Here is a 25,227-nt window from a genome sequence, read left to right on the forward strand (position 1 = left end):
ATTTCAGTCCAGTTAGGACTGTTTGGGGTTGCATCTTGATGTTGTTTATATATGATTATTATTACCTTTTGGTGTGTTTTTTGACATTTAGCATGCTGCAACCTATCTTGAACTGTCAAGCACTGATCAGGCAATTCAACCCAGAAATGAGGACTGGGCTGTCTCTCCCCTTGCCTGTGACTTTACAAAAGATTGTACAAGTATAATCTTCTGTCCATGTGGTGTACATGGGACCTTGCACTTTTGCCTTGTCAAATTTAATGTTCATATAGTTAATCACTTTGCAAGCACCTGTCCACAATGATGTATGGGCCACACAATAGCCAAATTTAAAGATTTTTTTTCCAAGTTGCACTTTCAATGAGAGTTAAATGTGCTTAACTTTGGCCCGACTGTGCCCTTGTTTAAATGATCTATTGGCAACATGAGCCCGTTTACAAGGTGTGGAAGGCAAACATGATGCTGAAACCAAGAAGTATGCCATGAGTTTGTGTTTCAACGATGAACATACACAATACTAACTCACATAAGAAAGAGAAACAATGTATGGTAGAAATGTGCTAACATGATTTCCAAATCATTTTGACAAAATCATTTAGACTAAATGTGATTAAATATGCTGTACATAAAAAAAAAATGTTCCCGTATATATTTACATGGCTTTTCTGCTGAAGACAAATTTTTAAAATGGCAATAATAATACAGTATTATTATTTTAAAACTGCCGACAGGTTTAAAGCTTAATAAACAAACACATTTCCATTCATTAACAGTAGTTTCGACTCGAAACTAACAGATGACATATTTCACTGCAGAAACGCAGGCATGCATTGGAAATAAGATCTGTTGTTAGTATTTACCTTTTTCAGTTGTGCTTCTAGCTTACTACACTCCTCCTTCTTTTGCTCTATGGCTATTTCTAAAGACTTTAACTTGGAGTCTCTTTTCAGTCCAGCCGAAGCCAATGATGATGCATGTTCTTTGAGGTCAATTAAGCTAGACTAAATACATGTAATATATATAAAAGAGACAATTGAAAGAGAAGGTTACCAGAAAACATAGAACCAATTTTTAATCCCTACTAAGCCTTTTACAGCAGGCTTGGAGACTGTGAGGTGCCGTCCTCTAAAGCACAGCTGCAATTATGTTCCAAAGCACATAGGTAATGAGCCATGGGTAGAAAGCCATGTTTAGTCCCTGCTGCAAAGAGCTTAGAGGAAATCAACAGCATAGGAGCATAGCGCCTCTGTGGGCACATGTAATATATATACACTGCCCACTTGCCCTGCTTCTGGCCTAACTGAAAGTAAACTGATGATCACGGACAGTAGTGGATATTTATTAAGTTCAGTGAACCTCTTTTGATTCTTTACTGGGGCTCTTCTCTCTCTAAGCAAGTGCAGTGGACCCACTTTAAACAACAACAACAAAATATGGGCTTCTTATATTTATGTGGAGTTGCAGACCTGCCGGTTTACAGGGGAGACGGAGGGGGCTTCCAATTTATGCAGATATCTCAGCCTCTGCACCAACACAACGGGGAAATATTAAGACATCACTAATATTATTAATCATTAAACAGAACATACATTTGCAAACACAGTTGTGGAAAAACCATGGATTCTGACATATATATATATAACAGCAAATATTTCCACTGCAGCCTCAAAAGAACAATCTCATAAACACGCCCAAGTACTAGCCACCAGGAGCAGGACATAATTCTAGTGCTATCACATTAAGTCTGAGAGGCATTTTGAATAGGTCCAGCCAACACAGTGACACAACTTTAGGCTTGTTTGTCTCTGGTTCTTTCCGACAGGGTGCGATTATACAATAACTTCCTTAATGTGTCTCATCTCCCCTTTACTGCTATTATCAGTTCTCAAAGGGACAGGATGGTAGGGCTCAGCATGGGGAAGGGGACACAATATTTACTGAAAAGCATGGAAAGTACTCAATTAATTAAGGTTCCCCCCCCCCAGCAGATGCCTGGCCCCTAACAAAAATTCTGGCTACGCCTATGGGGCTCAACGAAAAAATTATAGTGTGACATTGTTCTCATTACCGCCATTATTTACATGCCACAGTATGTTATTCAAAGAACTTTGCATATGTTATCTGTGTAATCCTTACAACAGTCAGTCTTATGAAGGCCATCTGCAGCTGAGAGTGGGAGGGGTGAGGTGGAAAAAAAATGCCTTGGCTAAGGCCACCTAGATAGTTCATAGCTGAAGTGAGTTTTGAATCGGGGACTTCCTGGGTTACAGCTACAATTAGCACAATCGTGCAAAGCAAAGTTAAAAAGATAAGGACAGAAATGAAGTAACCTTTAATTCCTGGAAGCCTCTGCTGGGTCCAAATTGTTTCTCTTCCTGGAATGGCATGTTTGAAGCCCAGCCATTATTAAATTATATGTAAAAGTTAGAAGCCCAGAAATATGGTTGTTTTGGAGATATTACATCCTAAATTATTTAAATATATTTGCTTTCACTTGAAACATCTCACTCTGCGACTGTAAAACTATACGCAATTTGATTCACAGCAATACAAATATTCAATTAATTGCAAACACTGACCTCTTTTTCTGTTAGCTCTGCTTGCAAAGCATTAACTTTTTCCTTCAGGTCTTTGTTTTCTTTTTTAAAGGATTCAATTTCTTCAATCCTTTCACGGTCATCTCTTTCCCTCTGCTCCTTTAATCGCTCTATAATTCTCTCCTAAATAGTGAAAACATGGTTACACTTTATAACTTGAACCAGCAGCTTGGAAAATATGTGACACCACACACACACACACACACACACACACACACACCATCCTTCATCTGAGGATCATAGGGTGCTTTACAATATAAAACCACAAAAATACGTAACATTAGCCAAAGGCCTGGGAAAAGATGAATGTTTTCACCTGGCATCTAAAGATATGTAATGAAGGCACCCGGTGAGCCTCTCTGGGGAGAGCATTCTACAAATGGGGGCTTATAAGAGGCTCAAATAATAAATTCCTTTTAAACAGTCATTCTGGATTTGCTGTCATTAGAAGAACATCAAGAATGAGGTCACAATCCAAGAAACTGCACACTCAGCTCAATGCACATACGTCTGGCTTCACAAATATGACCTATTGAGTTCAACACAGCCTATCAGCCAGCATGTTGTGGTTTGCCAAGTGCTTGAGAACACCCCTCTGCTTCTGAATTCCTAGACCAGCAGTGAATCTGCTGAGCCACTAGTCTGTTTCCATGCAGGGCAGGCGAATTGTAGTATTTGGCTTGATGGGTCACAAACTGTGCATCCTACCTTGTCAAATGACCTTTTGATTCCCTACCCCATCCACAATATCATCTCCCTGTATCCCATTGTAAGTCAGTTTTGAAAAGGGAGTGTTGATCTATAAATGGTTTTCCTAGAAGGACGTAAGCTTATGTTTCCAGTGCAACTACCCTCTTCTCTCTTCCTACTGGGCAAACAACTGTTTTCAATATACAGTGGTACCTCAGGTTAAGTACTTAATTCGTTCCGGAGGTCCGTTCTTAACCTGAAACTGTTTTTAACTTGAAGCACCACTTTAGCTAATGGGGCCTCCTGCTGCTGCTGCCGCGCCGCCGGAGCCCAATTTCTGTTCTCATCCTGAAGCAAAGTTCTTCACCCGAGGTACTATTTCTGGGTTAGCGGAGTCTGTAACCTGAAGCGTATGTAACCAGAGGTACCACTGTACTGCTATCTCAGCCTGAGCTAGTATCATATTATGATACTCTCTGACAGGAGATGTACTCAGGTGTAATAATAATAATAATAATAATTTATTATTTATACCCCGCCCATCTGGCTGGGCCTCCCCAGCCACTCTGGGCGGCTTCCATAGAAACCAAAAATACATGTAAATGTAAATGTGTAAATGTAAGCTTCATTTCAGAAGGTAGCAGTTAGTGCACACTCACTTAAAAGGAAGTGCAAATATTTGTGTTTCTCCAATAAGCTTAGTTCTTTTCTACTGTAATACAATATAGTACATGACATGAAAGTGCTTTCTGTTATGTATGGGAAAAGCTGGGCATTGTGCTACATGTACAAATATATAACTAATGTTTAATATTATTGTGAGATTTTTAACATTCAAGAGAAGACATTTATTTAACCAAGTAATAAGGCCTCAGTCAAGGGAATTTTCAAGCATACACATTTGGAGCTTTTTGACATAGAAAAATAATCAACTCTAAGACCAATGATCTTGAGATAGATCTTGAAATAAGAATGTTGATATAGAACAGGTATTATTAGCTACTGCATTTTAAAATCTTTTTTTTTACAGAAGAACTGGAAGTCCTTAGGTTGATAGCAATGCTGAACTGCACATAATCCTGGTTCACCTTCTAAAGTAAGTAAGGCAAATTACAGCACTGACAAATTTAGATATACTTTAGGCATCCGCTTGAAGTCAAACAAAGTTTGAGAGTATTCATTTAACATATGATTATTACTGGATATTATCATATGTAAATGTGTACCTCACCCTGTGAGGATATTGAGATGGACCACATGGATAAGCCTGGGTTCCTATACACTTGATTCCTGTGTTGTCTGAAAGCTCAGAGTTCGCTAGTTTTGCAGGAAAATCATTCAAGGCTCCTAGGTAGCAACGATGCTCAACGTCGGAATAGAAGCTAACTGTTCCTGTTTTCTTTTGCCTGTCCCAAGTTAATCACTGTTCCTGTTTTTGCCTTTGAAAGATGTCTTGTTAAAACATTGAATAAGGGTTTCTAGATTTCTCATACATGTGTTATCTCTTGAGTCAATGCCTACACTTGAACGTACATTACAGGTACTGGGGGATATTAACTATGAACACGGGAGCCCATCCCTTTTCACTGCCTGAGGCAAAACTGAAGGTGCTGCCTCCTCAGCAGTCTCACCCTCTCACCAAAGCCTCACTTACCAAGATCGCACAGCAGCTTCCAGAAAAATCTCACACGATTTCTGCGAGCTCTCATGAGATTTCTGCAAGATCTCATGAGAACTTGCCTGAAGCTGCCTTCACTGCTTCTCTTCCCTCCTCTGGCAGCAGGGGAAGGGGCAGGAACAGCCAAGGAACCCACAGGGGCTCCGTCTCATGGGATTCCATCACCCAAGGCAGCTGCCTCAGTCTGCCTCATGGGCAGGCTAACCCTCACAATGCCTATGATTGCCCTGACATCTCCACAGATTGTGGAATGGGGAAGAGAATAATGCTATGCTTATTTGGAAAGCTAATTCAGACTGTTCCTTTAACAGGTCTCCTCCTGCCCCAGTTTCAATACCCTCAGTCCCAAACCACCCCTCATGGAAGTTGTTGGTCTTCACCTTCTCTCTCACTGTAGCTTCTAAGTCAGTAGTGGCCAAACTTGGCCCTCCAGCTGTTTTGGGACTACAACTCCCATCATCCCTAGCTAACAGGACCAGTGGTCAGGGGTGATGGGAACTGTAGTCCCAAAACAGCTGGAGGGTCAAGTTTGGCCATCACTGTTCTAAGTGAACAGCCTTTCTCTCTCTCTCATTAGTGCTACACTTAAGATTGCAAAAAACAACAACAGATATGGGCAGTAGAGTCCACAGCCATGGAAACTTCATGTAGGAGAGTGAGGCATGAGGAAATGTGTCACTTTAGTGTTTATATGGGCAACACAAGTTTCCAGTTAGGCACGGAACTTCTGTTATTAGGCCCCCAAAAAACAATAAGGCTTTTTAAGTGTGCAATCCATTTCAGTGTTTGACTAGAACGCTCACGCAGTCCAATCTCCCATCCCTCTCAAAGCCTCCCTACTTCCTCTATAAGTTTGCCTGAAATAAATGGTGTGTTTTGAGACTAATTTGGCCCAGACCCTTGATTCCTCACTCCCACACTCCCTTTCAATTGTCCCACTTTACAAGAAAGAAAAAATCCTTGCCGTAGGGCAGGGTTGGTGAACCTTCTTCAGACCAAGGGTCGCATTCCCTTGTGGTCAACCTTCCAGGGACCCCACACCTTTGGTCGCTGAGGCAAGAGGCAAAAGTGGGCAGAGCAACTAATGTGGGAGGACTTCCCTTTGTACAGCAGGCTAGTTTCTTTACACTCAAACACCCCTCTCTAGCCTCCATCCGGGCCAACAAGAAGCATCATCAGAATTCAGGGGTGCTTTCCTTCCAGATGAAAACATTCAAGGAGAGTGCAAAGAAGGGGTGGCACGTTTGTGGGTGCCTCAGGAGGGTGCGTGATCTGGGAGACTCCTGAGGGTCAAAGAGAGGGGCCTGGAAGGTTGTACCTGGCCCCTAGGCCTGAGGTTGCGCATCTCTGTCAAAGGGACTGGGGTTGGGGAGACAAGAAGCAAAATGCTTTTGCTTCTTGGGGAAGGAGTATCAGGGAGGGTAGGGAAGCTAGCCAGGTCACAGGTCAGGTGTTGCAGCCCCTTTTCAAGTTTGGCCCAACCATACTCAAAATGACGTTGATCAAACTGAACAGAAGGGGGGGTACATTTTTGAGAGGGTTGCATATTTTAAATATTTTCCGCATCTTGATTTTAATGTTATTGTGGATAAACTGATTCTATTTGTTGTCTCTCCAAAGTTTGGTATGGAAAGTAGCTTCCTCAAAATTCAGTGAAATTGTCTGGCCATCCTCTGTTTTAATAGGAAGCTGTCGTATAAAGTTATGGCTTACGGACATTTCTTAAAATTGTTAAAAAATATTTTCCTTCCCAAATAGTACAAGCATGATCCCAAAAGCATTTGTGCTGTTAATCATGCTTTAATTTTTATATTTTATTAAAGGTTAAACAACATAATTCTAAAGCACAAAACGAAGATTAATTGAACTGTAATCTCCATGAGCTAGATGTTGAAAACACATGTTAAAATACCCTAATACACCATGTTGTCTTTGATTAACCACTAACATGATGAAATCCCAACAATGTATCCTTTCTAGTATTATTTGCCTTGGCAAGCATTCCTGCTGTATATATCTATCCCCCTTACAGGCCTAATCTACATGCATTTTATCACAAAAGCAAGCAAAAACTAAATTGCAGTGGCTGAAAGCTCTGTATCGGGCACATTCAACTGCTTATTTCCAGCAATACCACAGTTATCTCAAATTGTTAGCAACACAAAAGTAACTGCAGCTTAATTTGAGCAAGGACGCAACGGGGGCTAATCCTCTTCACACTTACAGTGTCTGGACACTTACAAATGTTCCAGCAGCAGCTTCCATGATGTCTGATTGTTCAGAAATCCCCCTGGCACTGGGACTCCCAAACCATGCAGTGCAAATACTGCCCCCAAGAGCAGAATTATTGTGTGCAATTATTTGTGCAATCGAACTAGCAGCTAGAACATCAGAACCTGCTCCTAAAAGGATGTGTTCAACAAAACCATACCTTCTCTGATAGAGCTTCTTCCAACGTTGCTAGAGCCGTGTCTGTGTTACTGGAATCAGTCTGCAGCGACTTCACTCTGTCTTTCAAATTGGTTAGTTGTTTGTCTTTATCCCTAAGTTGCTCCTGAAGATTTTCAATCTTTAAAACAAAGAATGCAAGGTTACTCAGTACTGATTATGAAAAGGAGGCTTTAGAATGGCAAGCTCCGTTGGCAAAAGTAGGCAATTCATGAACACTTGGTGTGTGGGGGGGGGGTTAAAATACAGCAAACACATTTCTGAAATGTTCATAGTCTGAAATCATTCAGTTCTGATTTTAACCTCTGTGAATCTCCAACAGCCAACAAAACAGAAAGATCTCAGTGCAAGGCAACCTCACTCAGTTCAACCCTTAAAGTGAGTTTCCAACTTATGCTTGAAATTGATTTATTTTAGATTTGTTGAAGTGTTAGCATCGGTGCTTTTTTTTCAGGAGGTACTCAAGGCTACGCAGTCCTGGCACATCTTTTTTGCTGTTGTTAAAAAGTGTGGCACTTACTGTAACAACTTTATGGTGAGTACCGGCACCTATTTTTCTAGAAAAAAAGCAATGGTTAGCATGTTCCTAATAATATACACTTACTTTAGGATGCAGAGGTTCCTATACCCCTTTTTTCGTACCAAAACTTCCCTAAAAGGGGAGTAGGATGGTTCATGGCAGAACTTCTGTTAGGCACTAGATGCTGCTACAAGGGTGTATGGCAGCATACAGGAGCACCCAGGAATCAAGGGTACAATGAGAACTAGCTTTTCCATGGTTCCAGGGGAGCTAGATGGTACTGCATATGTCATATTTAATCACTATTTAACTATGAAGCTGCTGCTGCTGATAACATACTTTTAAATATCCTTATTGTGCAGACCTTCCACCCAATTCAAATAGTGGAGATCTGCATTCTGCATCATGCCTTGGTACTGTCTTCAAGAGAAGACCCGAATAGGATTTTCATTTCAGTAATGGGGGGTTTAAAATATGATTTGTTGCAGCAGCAAACATCCAACACGGCACTGCAACTCATTCAGCGCAGAGCTGTTACATCGTTGCACGGAAGGGAAATGCAAGTGCTTGAGATGAGTGATTAATACCTTTCAGGAGGGTGTTTCTGGTAACCCTTTGCAGCATGTTAATTAGGTAGAGGGCAAGCCTTCAGCTGCTGCTTCCTCTATCATTGTAACAATCACAGAAAATGAAATGGAGATGACAGCTGACCTAAGGATGCCGCTAGTGTAAAGCCAGCATATGATTTGGTCCTTTGTAATTCACACTCAACAGCAGGCTCTTAAGAGGAAAGAATCCTTGGCATGAATCAGGTCAAGTAAGTATGAAATGGCATATCTCAAACAAATCATGCCCTCTTTATATTGTGCAACTTGAGAGCAATGGAAATAATTAGCATTCCTTTTCACTGTGGGTATCACTGACTGGCTTTGAGTGAATATATTTCCTGAACTCTCCTCACCTTATCCCTTTCCAGCATGACCCCAGTTATTCAAGTAGTGTAGCTTGCAGTTATGCAATGCTTAAGCATCACTAAAACAAATGGAGCTTGCCACATGGCCAACAGAATTGTGCTGTAAGGCATCAGTCTCTGTTGGCATATGGCAGTGCTCTGTATACAGTTATGCAAGGAGAAACGTGTGCCGCAGCAGCTAAAGTAACATCCTATCTTTGCCCAAGTGCCTTTTAAAAGCTAAGCAAACAAATAAAGCAAGTTTCAGGGACCACTGCTACCCTGGGTTATAGAGGGAAACAGAATAATCCTGTGCATGTTGTGTGAGAAGGTGGAATGGCTCTGCCTGGAAAAGGATCTGTCCACAGTAATGCTTTAATTTATGTGTTTCATCTGATGCAGAAAAAAAGGAATACATGCTAAAGAGCTAAGAACCAGTTGTTTTATAGTGCACATTATACCACCAAATAGAACACTTAAATTAAAAAATGAATAAATTCTCCAGTAGCACCTTAGAGACCAACTAAGTTTGTTCTGGGTATACCAGAACAAACCTAGTTGGTCTCTAAGGTGCTACTGGAGAATTTTTTAATATTATTTTTTTATTTTGTCAGCATCAGACCAACACAGCTACCTACCTGAATCTAGAAACAGAACACTTGTTAGTGTTCAGAAGAGGGTAGACCATGTTCATTTCCTTTCTGCACTAATAGCGGTTCTAACAACTACCTCATGACACCCTGTGGAATACTAGAGCCACTGCACATTTTACATCCAGTAAGCTGTACTCTTAAAATGATGGGGACAAGACAACCAAAAAGAATGAACTGAAAACATGCAATTAAAAGTGAGAGCTTGGCCATGCTCTTTCGTTACGATTCTATTATGCTATGTACACCAGAAATATTAATTTGAAACGTTATTCCCCTCTGTCATTTGCTTATTTCAGTACATTTACATCTCCTTTCTCTTAGAGACGTTTTTAAACATGACACAAAATTTATCCAAGACAACAGGTCTAAAAATGTTTTTCGCAGATGTAAAGGGCATATGCTGCAAAGTATAGGCATCTCCACCAATTCATAAATACCTTTAGACATGAAGCTCTGCTCATAGCTTGAAGATAGCAGAAAAGGGATGTTACTGCTGGTGTAAAACCCTGATAGCTTCATAACAGCAGCTTTGGTTGGAGGGGCAGCAAGATTCGGGTACAGTAACTGAGAACTTTGAGCTCATATATTTCAATAAAAATATAACAGATGACATTTCTTCTCCACCTTTCCCTTTCACACCCAAGAAGATCTTCCTGTTGCTTTTTGATTCATAGAAATAAATGCAAAATTGGCACATATTAACAGGTGAGTGGCTGGCATTGGAATCTTCCATGCTGCTGGCCTCCCATCAGCCACATCACTGTGCATACTGGGAGGGGTGAGGTGGTAAGGTCAGTGTGGCGCAAGCACAGCAAGTATCTGCTGCTCTGTTTGCACCACACCAGATTCTCACTGCCTCTCCCCTCTCTCCTGGCTTGGGGAGGCTCCCTCTCGGAAATCCTGGCAAGCCACTACCAGCCAGCATGGACAATACTGAGCTACATGGACCAATGGTCTGATTCAGTATGGCAGCTTCCTTTAGAGGAGGTAGAAAGAAAAGGCTATCCGGAGTTGGAGTAACCTGTCCTGGAGTGACCCACGGAGAACAGGCAGACTGGATACCAGGGAGTCTGGGCAGGATGAATGGCCTTAAAAGGTTCTATTTCCTTAGGGAGGGGTTCCCTAAATAAAAGGGGAAGGCCAAATGTTGGGTGAGAAAGGAGGCATTTACAAAACAAAAGGTGTGTTTGTTAAGTGACCAGAGGTAGGAAGCTGAGATTTCCGCCACACAGCAGCTACATGTGAGCTTAAGGAGCAAAGTGTGTGCTGAGTGCAATACTGAGTAAGTCAGCTGTAAACAAAGCTTAAGGAGTTAAGAGTCACGTTCAGGGTGCCAACGAAGGCCAAGCACCTTGGCAGCAGACAATTCTACTCCTGTGCACACTTTATTGAGAGTAACTTTAGTGATTCTCAGAGGATTTACTGCAAGGACCTCAAGGGCCTGCCTCTCCCTATATAAACCACCCCAGACTCTGTATAGATCTGAGGCCCTTCTTCATGTGCCTCCTCCACACGAGGTCTGGAGGGTGGCAACACGAGGATGGGGCTTTTCTGCAGTGGCTCCCCATCTGTGGAATGCTCTCACTGGGAGGGTCGCTTGGCGCCTTCATTATACAGTGGTACCTCGAGTTACAAACGCCTCAGGTTAGAAAATGCTTCAGTTTACAAACTCTGCTAACCTGGAAGGGTTACCTCGAGTTGAGAACTTTGCCCCAGGGTGAGAATGGAAATCGTGTGCCAGCGGTGCAGCGACAGCAAGAGGCCCCATTAGCAAAAGCACACCTCTAGTTAAGAACAGTTTCAAGTTAAGAACGGACCTCTGGAATGAATTAAGTTCGTAACTAGAGGCACCACTGTGTATTTTTAGGCACCACATAAAAATGTTCCTTATTAATCAGGCCTTTGGCTGATTAATATTCTACAGCCTTTTACATGGATTTGCGGGAAAGGGGGGTTATTGTTTTGCTGTTTTCGTTTTAACTATTTACTTGTACCTTGCATTTTATTCTGTGAATCGCCTTGAGATCTTGTGATGATGGGCAGTATAATTTTTTCAATAACAATAGTAATAATAGTAATGTGTGCAATTAAATAAGTTAATTTGAAATTATCATAACTAATCTATTAGTATTTAAGTGAAACTATGCAAACTATTTCACAAGTTGATTACATAGAAATAGGGTACTGTTACTTGCTTTGTTTACACAGACAGAGTCAAGGCATTTGGATTTAACCTTTGTGGTAAATAGATAAACTTTTAATAAATAACTGAAAAAGCAACAAAGTTTAAGATTTGTATGTATAGATGAAGGATTTTTTTTTATTCAATAGCAGGTCTTTTAAAAAAGTTTAAATCCACACAAACACACTATTATATTATATTATATTATATTATATTATATTATATTATATACCAGATAACAAGCAGCTGGCATTGGTGTTAATTTTATTTCTAACCAGCATGGAAGCAGCTGACAAGACCAGACAAGCTGAACACCATATGCATTGCTAACATGTAATCTCCACCTGCTTTGGTTGCAGTGCTGTTGCACCATTACCTATGAAAATGACTTCACATAATCCTTTGGTATTTCAATAAATAGGTATAATCACAGCATTTAAAACTGCCACTATATCTATTAAAAATCATTAAAAACTTTCACACGCAATCTTTTCAATTATGCATCCTGTCAATAAACTTTTACGTGCTAATCTTGTCACTTTTTTGGCGAAAGGTTCAGGAATGCTTCTTAAATATTCAAAGGATTTAACTAAATCTCACCTGCAGACAAGCTTTATGATCCTATAGAAGCTTAAGTACTAAAAGAAATAACCTTCATTATCGAGTTTTAAGACGAAATGGTGTTTTGGAATTTGCAGGTAATGATAAAATGACATTACAACGATTAATGGAAAGTACCTCTTAAGGATTTGTTTTAAAATACGATGAGAAAGGAAAAAAAACATTCAGAGGTTTATTTGCAGTATTTTTATGAAACCTTGGTAATATAAACACAGGTCAATGTTTTCAATATTGTTTTCACTTACACAGTATTTTTTAATAACTGAGAAAAAACTATGGTTTAAAAGAACGTTTTAATTCTAAAGTTGATTTTGGATGCCTTGGCTTGGTTCTTCTCAGTGTCTAATTTCCTTTTCAGAAATTTGTATTAAAATAAAGCAAGTTGGAACAAAGTGAATCCAAAATGAGCTATGCTACAAATTAAAAGCAAAGCCTACGCAAAACAGAGCATGGAGTCCTAAAACCTCCTCAGTCCCATTTGTTTAAAAAGAACATTACCTCTCCCCCTCCCCGATTACATTGCAATGTGAAACATTAATACGAAAATATTTTTTAAATTGTTAATGTAGAATAAAATATAATATAATGTATCACCTACAGGATACTCTCTCCCAAGGACAGGGAGTGAAGCCTGCACATAGAGAAGAATATCTGATCTCCTATGCCATCTTTGCCATTGGATACCTAGGTGGCTTTGGTGGTCCAGAGTGCCTATGCCCAGCTCAAGCTGATCGTGCAGCCTCTTCTAGACCAGGATAGTCCACCTACATTAATCCATGCTCTGGTAACCTCTGGACTGGGCTACTGTAATGTAATGTGGGGCCAGACCCTCCAAGTGTTCCTATTCTCCAGGGATGTTCCAGATTTAGAGTTTCCCACTTTCTGATTTGATCCTGGAACATCCCACTTTCCCTTAGGATGTCCCTATTTTTGTTGGAGGGTATGGAGTTATCCGACCTGACTCATCCGAAGGCAATCCTGCATAGGGAAGGTTTTTAAAAATGTTTAATGTTTTTGTATATGTTGGAAGTTGCCCAGAGCGCTGGGGCAATCCAATAAGCTGCGTGGGGTATATAAATAGTAAAATTATCATTATGGAATGGGACGTCCCTATTTTCATAGGAGAAATGTTGGCAGGGATGACATGGATATTACAACTGCTGCTGAATGTGGTAGCTGGGGTATGAAAAGGGACTCCTGGTCGCCCACGTATAGCAAAAATAAAAATAAAAATTAAAAGAGTTGCACTGACAGCCAGTGGTATTCTGGTCCTGATTCATGTGATGATAATATAAAGCCTTTAATGATTTGGGCCTCAAGTATCTTAAAGAATACCTGTTCCCATATCAGCCTTCCTGGCTGTTAAGACCAGTAAAGGAAGCCTTCTTGGTAGTCCCCTCAGAGAGCAAGATCTACGCTGCAGGGACCTGGAGAAGGGCTTATCTAGAGCGGCTTCAAAGCTTTGGAGTAGCCTCCCTTACTTCTACAGTATTTTCCTTCATTCAACAGGTAAACACACACCTCTTTGCCCTGGCTTGTGTGAAAGGGATGAAATGCATGGTATCATTTTATATCCACTTATACTGCCTGTTTTATATGTGATTGTTCTTAATGTAATGATGCTGCTTGGTTTTTATCAAATGTTTAATGTTAATTGGGATTTAAATACCTGTTGTTTGCTGCCCTGCAACCCCTGGGTGAAGGGGTGGACAACAAATACATTCAATAAAATAATTTTCTCAATTGTTTGTAATTTGATTGAATGCTTAACTAGCTTCGTTAAATAGATTTTATTCTCTACAGGAGAAAGACTATATAGCTCTGTTTTAGGATCTGGGATAAGTCTGTCAAGTACTTAGTGCATAAAATCTTATTTCAGTTCAGGAGTTTATAATAGATAATATTTTTGTAGGTCTCTGCTTTTACATAGGTGTGCTTTGGACACAAAGTTATTTTTTTAGAAAATAAATGTGAGGAATGAATATGTATCTAGGTTTCGCCTCCTAAAAGTAATATGAAAAAAAATGTAACGGACTGATAGACAGGCAACACAGGAAACGTTTTTTTGCAAGCCATCACTGATCTACAGCCAGTAACATACAGATCTGTGTGCGGTCATCACATGTCAAGCAGACAGGAAAGTATTTAAAATACTACATTAACAGATTTTACGGTAACAATTTAAGGACGTGATCCAATAACAGAAACTCTCAGCTACTTCCCCTGTCCTGGATCATTTTTCAGGATTAAAGACCTTGGCTTTAATTAACAAAATGTTTCCATTGCATACATAATTAGACTTCTTAAGTCTAATGCATCTTATGAAAAAGGGAAAAAAGCTCTTAAAACACATTTAGCAGAGGAAACAAATGCATCTACAAAGACACTTTGTATTAATGGTGGGGAACCTTAGGTCATGTGGTGAAATGCGGACCTCCAGGTCCCTCTATCTGACCCTCAGATCTCTCCCAAGGCCACATCCCTCACTAGCCCTGCTTCTCACCCTCCATGTTTATGCCAGCTTGGAATGTCTCCTTGAACTGTAATCATGTCTCTTGCTTTTCTTGACGGACGCTAGGCAGGGTTGTGGGAGCGTGTATAGCAGGCCTAGGCAAATTCGGCCCTCCAGATGTTTTGGGGCTACAATTCCCATCATCCTTGACCACTGGTCCTGTTAGCTAAGGATCATGGGAGTTGTAGTTCCAAACATCTGGAGGGCCGAGTTTGCCTATCCTATGCCTGGTGTATAGAAACTAGCCTCCCGTACAAAGGCAAATTTTATATTCATTGCTCCGCCCACTTTTCTCTCTGGCCCTGGCCACATGTGGCCCTTGGAAGGTTGCCCAGAAAGGAATGTGGCTCTTGGTTTCAAAAGGTTCCTCACCCCTGCTGTAAATGCTAGTGGCATGACAATGATACCAAAAATATGCATTTAAAATTATCATTTTCATTCAACATTTGTTTGGCTCCTAAGTGAGTGCTAGTTATTGCAATGGAAAGGGATGCAGAAATAGCACAGGTCTTGTTCGCTTGGCCTAATATGAAGGCAAGTGCTTGAAAAGGGAAACGGAACAAGGAGATAGCTAAGAAGCCCCAATGAAACCACTGCAACTAGCAGCATAGGTGGCAGAGCAGGTGTTCATACCAGTTCAAGAAAGGTTTTATGGAACAAAACAAATTTAGAGGAAGGGCTTGAAGGAATAAAGTCAGTCAATAACTTAGAGGGGAAAGAGTGGGAGATGAGCACAGAGATGAAGTGGAAAGTAGGGCAAGAGAAGCAAAGCAGTAGGTTTGCATTTACAAAGCACAGAATGTGGTCTTGCGAAAAGGAGGAGAGAAAAGAACAATGAGCCTGAAGACAAGATGCTAGATTTAGCTTCTATAAGACATAAAACACTTTTTTTACTGAAATCAGATTTATCAGGAGACTTGAATACAGTAAGTAGAGTATATTTTTACATTTGATATTTAGGTTTCGTCTATGTGCTACGTGTAGTATTTCTAATGCCACAAAATTACTCGTTATGTTGCTATGAGAGTAATTTCCCCCTAATTCTTTATTTCCTTCTACAATTACACATCTGCCTACATATCCTAACATAACAGCAGGCTTTAATGGGTACCTTCGCTTGCTTCCCTGACGTTTTCCACAATTTCCCTTCTTCCTACATGCCAAGGATTGATTAAGAAATTCTCAAAATCATGTGAATGGTCTACTTCTTCATCAGTGCAACGTTTACCACCTCACCTAAGTGCATATGTGGGTTTTCCAAATAGCGGGTCACAAATAAGGAACACAAAGTCAGAGATTTTTGTTTTAACTATCTCTGACGGTTAGGTCTCAGTTGCTCAGTTTTTTAAATATAGCCATTCAGAATGATGCAGCTTCATTTGGAATTAATTATGCATAACATATTATGCTCTGGTACAAAGTATCTATACAATTTTTCTAGTGATTAGTCTAAAGCTGAAGGGCTCATTGGATTGGGTGTCGATCCGATCCCATACTCCTTTCTATTTTCTAAGCATTTAGAGTCTGACAACAATGGTAGAAATCCAGAGGTTCCGGGAACAACAGACAGCTCTAGGTTTTGCATTCATGCACTATGGCTATTAAGAACATTGCTCCCCATATTTTGTTGGAAGCTGCCCTGAGTGGCTGGGGAAACCCAGCCAGATTGGCAGGGTATAAATAATAAATTATGTTTATGATTATGATCATTAGGTGGAGTGAAACAACCTCCTCAGATGTTGGGAATGGTGCCACTAGTCTCCTGGCTATTCCTCCACAGACCCTCAGTTATCTCCCTCTCTATTGGTAGACAGTGTTGTACATCCTACATGTGTTGTTTTAACCCACCTAAACAAACTTGCTGCTTCAGGTGCAGTGGGATATGCCAATCCATCATCACTGTCCAAACAAGTTAGCTTCTGCACATGGGATGGTAAGGTACCATCTTGTCCTTTGCTTCTGGCAGCAAAATGTTTTGGATTGGACTGGCTTGTTCCTAAGTGCATGGCTGGCTTGGTGGGACAGCAGCACTTACCCGACCTCCCGATTGACCACTGAATAACTGGTGCTTACTGGGGGGGGGGCAGGGCAGCAGGGACACCTGCTACTTCCTAATTGGCACCTCCATTTTCCCTCTCTTAAACTGCCACTATAGTTATAAGTAATACTCAAGTTTTGTGTATAAGTGTGCTTGTTTTTGTAACTGAATCCAGTCCTTAATTCTACTGCAGTGGGATTTGTTAATGTTGCATTTAAAGCACTCCATTGCCAGTTTCTTATTTTATTGCATTTAACGTTCAATATTGTTTCTGGATAAAAATAAGTGGTGACAGTTGCATACACTTTTGGAGAAGTACTAGCACTGTGATCGTGAACTTGGTAGTAAGCCCCACTGAATTCAATTAAGCTGACTTCCAAATAAGAATACTTAAGATTATAACCTCTGAGACATAACTAAGCAGAATACTCCAGGGAAAGAGCTCTGTGTTCATTACTCAACATGTATACATTTTGCCCACCGAAAATGAAACATTTGCCACATACCGGTAATTGTGGATCCAAAAAACGAGCACAAAGTAGATAAGGTGATTTTAAGGTGATTTATAAGACCATATTTTATTGGCAAGAGAGTGTACAAAATTTCCAGCTTCTGCAAAAAATTGTACACTCTCACTCACTAACATCTAATCCAAAGAAAGGTATCAACTTAGCCACTTTGTCTTACTGAAATGGCCAAGCCAAATAAGGAATTCATTCCAGAAGCTTCACTCTTGAATAAGAACAAGCCAACTAAACCAGAGCAATTACTGTATAAATGCAGTAAGTGAAGGTAGTGTCAACACAGGCATATGAGGTGTGACTCAAGAAGAATGTTCATTTTTTTTGGATAAACCACTCCTAAGAACAAGAGACCTGTTCAGTAGTTCCAAAGGCCCCCTCCCTTATTTCAATTTCTGCAAATCAACCAAACAACATCAAACATACAGCTGAGAGATCAAAGATCAGTGTAAACAAAGCCAAGGCAAGTTAGATCTTTATCTAGAGGAATCCACTTGCGGTGAGTTGGCCTACCTATTTTTACTTATTTTAAGACAAATTTCCAAAGGAATCTCACGAGACAGGAAATTAATAAGACATACCACACTCAGTCTGCTCTGTTGGGGTTAAATGTATATTTATTTTACCCTCCTCCAAGATATTCACAGCTCTAAAGTGTAAATTGAACAAGGAACTAATAAAAATCTAAATAGTGTTTCTAACATCTGACAGAGATACGACATAATTGAATGCCGATGTGCTTGTTGTCTCCACACATATTTCCATGACGAAAACTTTCCAGCATGTGTTGGGGGGGCGGGGCAGGCTGAGAACTATAGTAAAAAGCAGCCATTGACTACAGCGAGACTAATAAACAGACTTTACTGGAAAGCAGCTACTGCATATTGCATGAACATGAATAATCATTTACATTCCACTGATAATAAACTGGCAATAGTAGTAACGCAGGTGGAACAGCACATTTCAACCAATGATCGGCCCTCAAATAGCAGCATTATTCCATTCCTCCTATGTTACATTTGCATCCTGCCCCTTCTCTAAGAAGTTCAAAGCATTAGACAAAAGAGTTATCCCTTTTTTTCCTGATAGGCTGTAGAAGCTGATAGAATCCACCTGATTCAAACAGAAATCGTACATCTTTTTGCCTCTCTCACTCCCCAGCTTGCTGGTTTGCTTCTGGTCCACACCACTGCAACCTTTCTAACTGTGAGCTGGGGGAGGGGCTCCACCAATTTGCTGCCTCATAAAGAACCTCTTTCCTTTATTTCTCCTAAAGGTCCATCACCCAGGCAGTGATCTCATCAGGAAGCTAGCCTGGCTTGGACTGGGGACCTGTGGCTCCAAATGAGGCTAGATTTGGGTGATCTCTCAGCCTAGCAGTGGATGCATTTTAGCTGCTTATTCTATAAACTAGCTTTATCTGTATACTTGCAACATGGAAGAGCTGCAAGACCCCATTCATGTATATTTACTAAATTATATGCCGCACAAAGGAAATAAGCTAATGAAGATGCCCGACCTGAAGAATTTGGTGCAAATGATTCAGCAGAGGAAACACAGCCCAGAATAACTAAGGAGATAGTACAACAATACTTGGCTAGTTTAGATGTATTCAAGTCTCCAGGGCCAGATGAACTGCATCCAAGAGTATTAAAAGAACTGGCAGATGTGATCTCAGAACCACTGGCAGTCATCTTTGAGAATTCCTAGAGAACAGGCGAAGTCCCGGCAGACTGGAGGAGGGCAAATGTTGTCCCTATTTTCAAAAAGGGGGAAAGAGAGGACCCAAATAATTACCACCCAATCAGTCTGACATCAATACCAGGGAAGATTCTGGAGCAGATCATTAAGCAAACAGTCTGTGAGCACCTAGAAAGGAATGCTGTGATCACCAATAGTCAGCATGGATTTCTGAAAAATAAGTCATGTCAGACTAACCTGATCTCGTTTTTTGACAGAATTACAAGCCTGGTAGATGAAGGGAACACAGTGGATGTAGCCTACCTTGATTTCAGCAAGGCATTTGACAAGGTGCCCCATGATATTCTTGTAAAGAAGCTGGTAAAATGCGGTCTTGACTATGCTACCACTCAGTGGATTTGTAACTGGCTGACTGACCGAACCCAAAGGGTGCTCATCAATGGTTCCTCTTCATCCTGGAGAAGAGTGACTAGTGGGGTGCCACAGGGTTCTGTCTTGGGCCCGGTCTTATTCAACATCTTTATCAACGACTTGGATGATGGACTCAAGGGCATCCTGATCAAATTTGCAGATGACACCAAACTGGGAGGGGTGGCTAACACCCCAGAGGACAGGATCACACTTCAAAACGACCTTGACAGATTAGAGAACTGGGCCAAAACAAACAAGATGAATTTTAACAGGGAGAAATGTAAAGTATTGCACTTGGGCAAAAAAAAATGAGAGGCACAAATACAAGATGGGTGACACTTGGCTTGAGAGCAGTACATGTGAAAAGGATCTAGGAATCTTGGTTGACCACAAACTTGACATGAGCCAACAGTGTGACGCGGCAGCTAAAAAAGCCAATGCAATTCTGGGCTGCATCAATAGGAGTATAGCATCTAGATCAAGGGAAGTACAGTGGTGCCCCGCAAGACGAATGCCTCGCAAGACGAAAAACCCGCTAGACGAAAGGGTTTTCCGTTTTGGAGGCGCTTCGCAAGACGAATTTCCCTATGGGCTTGCTTCACAAGACGAAAATGTCTTGCGAGTTTTTCCGACTTTTTTCCCCTTTCCCCCCTTTTTCTAAGCTGCTAAGCTGCTTATCCGCTTATCCGCTAAGCCGCTAAGAGTCACTAATAGCGCTAATCCGCTAAGCCGCTAATGGGCTTGCTTCGCAAGATGAAAAAACCGCTAGACGAAGAGACTCGCGGAACGGATTCTTTTCGTCTTGCGAGGCACCACTGTAATAGTGCCACTGTATTCTGCTCTGGTCAGACCTCACCTGGAGTACTGTGTCCAGTTCTGGGCACCACAGTTCAAGAAGGACACTGACAAACTGGAACGTGTCCAGAGGCGGGCAACCAAAATGGTCAAAGGCCTGGAAACGATGCCTTATGAGGAATGGCTAAGGGAGCTGGGCATGTTTAGCCTGGAGAAGAGGAGGTTAAGGGGTGATATGATAGCCATGTTCAAATATATAAAAGGATGTCACATAGAGGAGGGGGAAAGGTTGTTTTCTGCTGCTCCAGAGAAGCGGACACGGAGCAATGGCTCCAAACTACAAGAAAGAAGATTCCACCTAAACATTAGGAAGAACTTCCTGACAGTAAGAGCTGTTCGACAGTGGAATTTGCTGCCAAGGACTGTGGTGGATTCTCCTTCTTTGGAGGTCTTTAAGCAGAGGCTTGACAACCATATGTCAGGAGTGCTCTGATGGTGTTTCCTGCTTGGCAGGGGGTTGGACTCGATGGCCCTTGTGGTCTCTTCCAACTCTATGATTCTATGATTCTATGATTCTAAGATGTCAAACATTATTCTATTCTTAAAAGCAGAAATGCAATTTCCATGACTATAAAGACAGAAATAATTGAGAGAGATATGGAATGTTGGAAAAGCAAGTATGAAACCTGCAAACAATTAGTTTCTAAAGTACATTATTGGTTAAGTTCTGCTGGGGAAGGTGTGATACTTTTGTCACACACACAAAGAAATGGTAAGGGAGGGAAGGAAGGAAGGAAGGAAGGAAGGAAGGAAGGAAGGAAGGAAGGAAGCTTACCATAGCTTTGTATATAGCCTGACCCTGAACCATAGAAACTGTGACTCTATTATTATTGACCCTGAATTGAAGGTTCTATCTGTTGTTCAGGATCACATGCAGTACTTCCTCTTAGTATGTTTTCATGACTCTCTTTCCATTTGGGTAATCTGCAGACAAGACAAGATTCTTGGAGAAGTGAGATCTGCCGGATATGAGCTCATGCTCTGGGCTTCCTGGTCCAGAGTTGAACTGCCAGAGTAGAACCAGCTTGTTCGATGGTGGAGATTGTTATTCCTTCATTGAGGAAGGTTGTGCCCAGGCTTTCCTGCATGAGACCAACCATCTGACTAGTACCACTTCATATGCATGAAGGATAAGGCTAATGGCTGCTAGTCATGAGATCCCAGATCAGAGACACCATGCTTCTGAATTCTAGTGGGAACAGCAGTAGGAAAGCTCTATTGCATCTGGTTGGCCACTGTGGATGCTGATGCTTTTACTTTGATCCAGCAGGGCTTTTCTTATGCTCTGAATCGAACTTCTAAAATTGAAAGTATCTTGGCAGACATAGTGGTTGAATGGCACTGGGAGAGAGGCAGGGAAAGCAGAACCTTATTAATCCAGTTACTGAACCTCCAAGCAGCATTCAGGACTATCAACCATGGTACCTTCCTGTAAGTGAAAGAGAGAGGGAGGTACTATGTTCCAATAGCTCCAGCGATTCCTGGAAGATAAAGCCCAGGTGGTGGTCCTGGAAAGGGTAATTTGGTGCCACAGTGGTCCATCTTATCTCCTGTGTTATTTAACATTTACATGAAGCTGCTAGGCAAAGGCATGCAGAGCTTTATAGCAAGGTATCAACAGAATGCTGATTATATGCAGCTCTCTCTCTCTCTCTCTCTCTCTCTCTCTCTCTCTCTGTCCTCAGTTATTATTTACAGTGAAGTCTGGTTACTAGCAGATTCTACGCTTTCTCTTTTTAGACAACAAATGAGAGGCAGGTATATAGTAATTACAGGAAGAATACCTGGCTACTGATTGCACTCAAAGCAAGGAAAGACATGAAAAGAATGCCAAGAGGATACTTGCCTTAGGGAGGGAGCTCCCCTCAAGCCAGTTGACATTTTTACAAGGTTGTTAAAGCTGCTCTGGGGCAGACTGTGTCAAGAGAAAAGGAGGGAGTCAAAACGCTCTTGTTCTGGGGACCTGGCTTCTGTTGCCAGACTTCAGATGAGGGAGAGCAGGAACATAACATAGAAATGAACTGCTGTGAGGAAGCTGGCCAAAAGAGGCCCATACCGATAACATCATAGCGTATCTGGGAATACTCATCCTCTCCTCACACCCCAATCCTACCCACCTTTATCTGGAAGTAAGTCTCATGGTTATCAGTGGAGCTTACTACCAAGTAAAAGTACTTATGACTTCAGCCAACAGCGTGCGGGGCGGGGGGGGGGAGAGACCCTACAGTTCTAAAATGTTGGCATTTTTATGGCTGTTGCAATGATGTCCAAAATAAATGCTTTCCAAGCATAGCTAGACACCCACAAAACAGGCAATATGATTGTTGTGCCAAAGTTATGAATGTGGCCATAACTGTTGTGAAGATAGGGAATAGATGCATTCCACAGCTTTCAGGTTGAGTGGAGGCCAGCCAAGGAACTATTTTCCTAACGTTTCAGAACCAAAATGGGGGAAAATGGGACACCTGAATGCAGCCCAGCTCACTTTGATCTTAGAATTGAATCTGATTAAGTATTTAAATTATATTCAAGTGTATATTCAAGCAAACAAGGTTCAGATTCTCTTTTGAATATTGCTTTCTTCTCCCCTCTACCTAGTGAAACAGACCATTCTGCAACCACATATATTAACTCGGTGAAAAGAAAATTATCAAAGCAATCTGACCAAATTGGACAGCAGGTTCTGTCTACATCTAGCAATAATGCAAATGAAGGACTATATAGTTAGCAATATTTTTTAAAACCCTCTCATTTATCATTACAGCTAAACATCTAAAATATGTATTCTAACGCCTTTGTGTCAATTATTTATGATTTTCAGATGTGAAGGGTAATGCCTTTCTAAGAATGATTCAATATACCGCTGTATTTTTTCATCTATAAGACATCCCCACGTATAAGATGCCCCCTGTTTTGGGGGACTCAGATTTAAGAAAATAGGGGGAGATGGCCCCGTGTATAAGACACCCCCTAATTTTTGACATTTTTGGGGGGGGGACCTAGTCTTATACACAGAAAAATATGGTATATTTTTAAAAAAATCACTGGGTAACTGGAGGCTTCACATGGAAAACAGTGAGTTGAATGCATGATCGCTAACATTAAGACATTAATATGCTGAGTATTAAAATCTAGGAGAGAGACGCTTCTCATGTCCAGCTGAACCTCATGCTGGAACATGCCAGGAGAGCTTTTCCGTGGCCACACCCAAGATTCAGAACTCACTGCCTGGGGAGAGTGGCTTTGCCCCCTCTCTGTTAGCCTTCCAATATCCCACTAAAACATTTTTATTCCAGGAAGCTTTTAATCTACTTCAGACGTGAGTTTAGTTGCTATATTTTTTTATCTATTTACGCTGCTCAAGAGGTTGCTGCTTTACATTTGTGTGTGTTACAGCTCTTGCTGTTTTATGGCTCCTTCTCTTATTTTTATTGTTATGTTGTTTGCCTTTCAGCTGTTAATATTGTTGCTGAAATCCGCCTTGAACATCCAATATCACTGGAAAGGTGGTGTGTAAAGTATTGAATTAATTGATTAATTTAAAATGGATGAACAAACATAGATAAATGCAGAAGGTAATCGCGACAAGTTTTGGCAAGTATGAAAATCCAATTCCTTCAATAAAACTTATTTTAAATATAAATATATTTCTGGTCTTATATAGCAAAACACAGCTACTGCAGTTATATTTGAAATGTGTGGTAATGGACCTTACCAGTTGTGCCCCTGTGAGCAGCCCAGGCTGTTATAAAGCACAATACTGACTTGAGCAAAGAAGGGGCACAAATGGGGGGGGGGACTGGAAGCAATTTATAAATACAAGCCCCAGTAAATAAAGCTCACAAAGCTGGTACATTACAACCTACTAGGCTAAAATTTGGTATAGCACTGACTGGTCTGCATCACTGGTGCTGTAGCTGTATCAGTGCATCCTGCACAATGAGTCCCCAATCCAATACTCATCTACAACTTTAGAACAAATAAGGCACACTCTCCTACTTTATACTTTGTCTTGTCAGAATTCTCCTTTCTGAGATATATATATCTATTCAATAATTCATTTATTAAATTTATATCCCGCTCTGCCTTTCGAAGGAGCCCAGGTAGTCAAACAACAATAAAAGACCTTGAAAACACATTGAACCACTAAGATTCTATTCCACCTACCCTTTGCCATAACTTAACTATGAGACTCATTTTGTACACACACCCCAACACCCACACAATAGATCCACTATATATTTTGAAGCTGCCATTTCTTTTTACCTGTAGGTTTTCATTCTCTGTTATTTCTGGCTAAAGGATCTCTAGTACCTGAGCTAAGATCATTCTCTTTCTGACACACCAGAGAGCTGCTGCTATAATGAAATGAGTAGTCCATTTCCTATCTCTATTGCAGGTGATAAAACGTCTCAACATGAATTCAAATTTTCATTCATAAGATTTCAAACAGGTGATATTCAGCCTATCTTTGAGAGGATATGGTTTGGCTCATGCTGTAAGTCCTTTGGGACTATTTACTTCAGGTACTGTATTTATATACTGTACTGCTTAAGATTCAGAATTTCTAAGTAGTGTACATAAAATGTTTTATACACACGTACACACCTTACTCCCAGGTAAGTGGGGGTAAGATTGCAGCCCAAGTCATATTCAAGAGTAAACCCACCAAATCAATGGACCTTCAACAATGGCTTTAGTCACATCTCACCCTGTATTTTAAAATGGCTTAGACAGTACAGTGGTACCTCAGGTTGAGTAGTTAATACGTTCTGGAGGCCTGTTTTTAACCTGAAACTGTTCTTAACCTGAAGCACCACTTTAGCTAATGGGGTCTCTTGCTGCCAC

At 40.9% G+C, this 25,227-nt stretch overlaps 1 protein-coding gene across 13 annotated transcripts in view; it reads right to left on the bottom strand.

The window, feature by feature from the left end:
- Positions 1-25,227, bottom strand: part of ERC2 (ELKS/RAB6-interacting/CAST family member 2) — a 530,269-nt gene that overhangs the window by 309,963 nt on the left and 195,079 nt on the right. For all 13 annotated transcript variants that reach the window (XR_013835709.1, XR_013835710.1, XM_079964988.1 and 10 more), the window contains 3 exons: positions 7,397-7,534; positions 2,580-2,720; positions 861-1,001 (listed from right to left, as the gene is read on the bottom strand). Coding sequence is in view for 11 of the 13 variants with exons in the window: in XM_079964988.1 (XP_079821114.1) it covers positions 861-1,001; positions 2,580-2,720; positions 7,397-7,534 (420 nt within the window). In the remaining 2 variants the exon portion in view is untranslated. The remainder of the gene's footprint in view (positions 1-860; positions 1,002-2,579; positions 2,721-7,396; positions 7,535-25,227) is intronic.

This window comes from Podarcis cretensis (assembly GCF_951804945.1).
Source record: "Podarcis cretensis genome assembly, chromosome: 2".
Classification (NCBI taxonomy): Eukaryota; Metazoa; Chordata; class Lepidosauria; order Squamata; family Lacertidae; genus Podarcis; species Podarcis cretensis.